Source organism: Mizuhopecten yessoensis, unplaced genomic scaffold (assembly GCF_002113885.1).
Source record: "Mizuhopecten yessoensis strain PY_sf001 unplaced genomic scaffold, ASM211388v2 hete_36043694, whole genome shotgun sequence".
NCBI lineage: Eukaryota > Metazoa > Mollusca > Bivalvia > Pectinida > Pectinidae > Mizuhopecten > Mizuhopecten yessoensis.
The window spans coordinates 1-2,034 of NW_018482928.1; the positions used below are offsets into that span (position 1 = coordinate 1).

At 35.3% G+C, this 2,034-nt stretch overlaps 1 protein-coding gene across 1 annotated transcript; it reads right to left on the reverse strand.

Annotated features, from left to right (window-relative positions):
• Window positions 1-329: 329 nt before the first annotated feature.
• LOC110444157 lies at window positions 330-1,978 on the reverse strand (the record flags this gene model as incomplete). The annotated part of the gene is made up of 4 exons (XM_021488565.1): window positions 330-430; window positions 1,207-1,259; window positions 1,604-1,749; window positions 1,912-1,978. Coding segments are annotated over 4 exons (367 nt in total), but the record flags the coding sequence as incomplete, so codon positions are not given.
• Between the last annotated feature and the right edge of the window lie 56 nt (window positions 1,979-2,034).

The following is a 2,034-nucleotide window of genomic DNA, read 5'->3' on the forward strand; positions in this document are numbered from 1 at the left end:
ACCTGTTTATCACGATAAAAGCATTGGTCCTGTGGTGTAGACAAGTCTATGAGTACAGTAAGAACCATCCATTTATTAGAAACCATCATATATCGTTGTATTTGTCACCTTATTACATATTCAAGGCCTCCTTTTTGTTACTGCCTAACAACTTATGGGTCCTGGTTTTATCATCAAATCATTTATGTAATGCTGAAGATTAAATAGACAAAATTATGGCAATATATCAGGGTTTTACTGTTTAAATACAGATGTATAGCTCGATTATGTCCTAGGCTTGAATACATTGAGATATTCTGAAGTAAAATACAATTTGAAGGTCAAATTACCCCGCTTCTCTTCTGTTTTCAGTGCTCTCCAACAGTTTGCAAAGAAGTCCGTCAATCCCCGACCGACATTGGAAGCTGTACCTTGGAGGGCATTTGTAGGTCTGAAGAAGACATTGTTTATTACTGTTACAAATATGCCGATTCCTTATCAAAATTATTCACAGACAAATTAAACTACAAAGTTCCCGTCCTTAACCATTTCACCACTGTAGACCATAATGGACTCATCCAAATAAATGTATGTTCGAGTCTACTAATGTTACCTAGGGGTGAAAGGGTTAATATTAGTAAAGACTAGAGCATGGCTGTATGACACAAATGCCCCCGATGTCATTGCTTGACAATTTTATAAATAGTAACTGTGACCTTGGCCTCACTTTGGAACCCTGAACTTTTTAACATTTACAAGAAGTCTGATTAAACCTGTTATGAAATGAAGTTACTGGAGTGATGTTACTAAATTGGTGGACAAATTTCTATAAATAGTAATGATGACCTTTGAACCGTGAAATGAAAACTCATTTGAAGTATTCCTGTATTTGACGTTTGTATGAAGACTGATCAAAATCTGTTAAGATATGTCATGATTCGAGTGATGATATCGATAAAGATGGGAAATCTTAAGGGACAGGACTGGACGGGACAGGATATTCGTGGGTAATACTTGATGTCCTCTCCTCCTTCCCACCCCGCCAAAAAAATAAAATATAATTCATACTAACCAGGTAATTGTCAAATCTGTGCCATTGCTTTTAATCACTTAACACCTTTTAAGTTCTTTCAAGGGGAAATTGAAAACAAATGTTGAAGAAAATAGTACATTAGTTAGATGGATGCAAAACGGATTCCACCCAAAATCAAAATATAAATGACTTACTTGCTGAAATGTTTACTGTCCTGAATGGCTAGGAGAAATTCTCCACAAATATACTGCAATAGAAAATAATTGAATGTCATTTACATAAATAATACCAAGAAACTTACCTTAGAAACTTATCAAGGAAATATCAATAATATACAATTCCAAGTGGAACAAAATACTAACAAAAGTGATACAAACGATGAACATATTGTTTTTGCGATAAATGATAAATCCGACAGGTTGTCCCACTCGTCAATCAGCAACAGTAGCAGCAGGGAAGAAGATAAATATACATAATATGTAGTAGCAAAACTGTTTGCAAGAATTTGAACTCCAACGATGAAATATTAATTAAAATGAGAATTTGTAGTTTAATACAAAGTTCAATACTTTAATGTTAAGAATCTGATACCTTTTCTTCTCCCTGGTAAAGGAGGGGACATAACTCCAGGTCTAAAAACAATACTGTTTCTGCTGCCCACCTCATTATGGTAACACTCTCGTGCTTCAAGGCTCGTCTGATCAAGGCCGTCAACCAGGAGGTATGCAAAGGTATGTCTACAAGATTAGGCCAAGCAATGAATATGTTGTGTTGTGAATTGTTTTTACTAATTTTAAAACTTGATTGGTTTTTCTGTATTCTAGCAATGTTTAATGCATTGGTCTACTGAGGAGGTCTCAATCAGATTCTGTATTCTGTGAAAGTTTAGAGCTTATTACCTTGGTCCACTGATGAGGCCTTGATCAGATTCTGCATTCTAGGAAGTAAAGGGCTGACGACATGGACCTACAATAGTAATACAATATACGGTCTTATAGCATTTTATATCATGTCGCCACTTA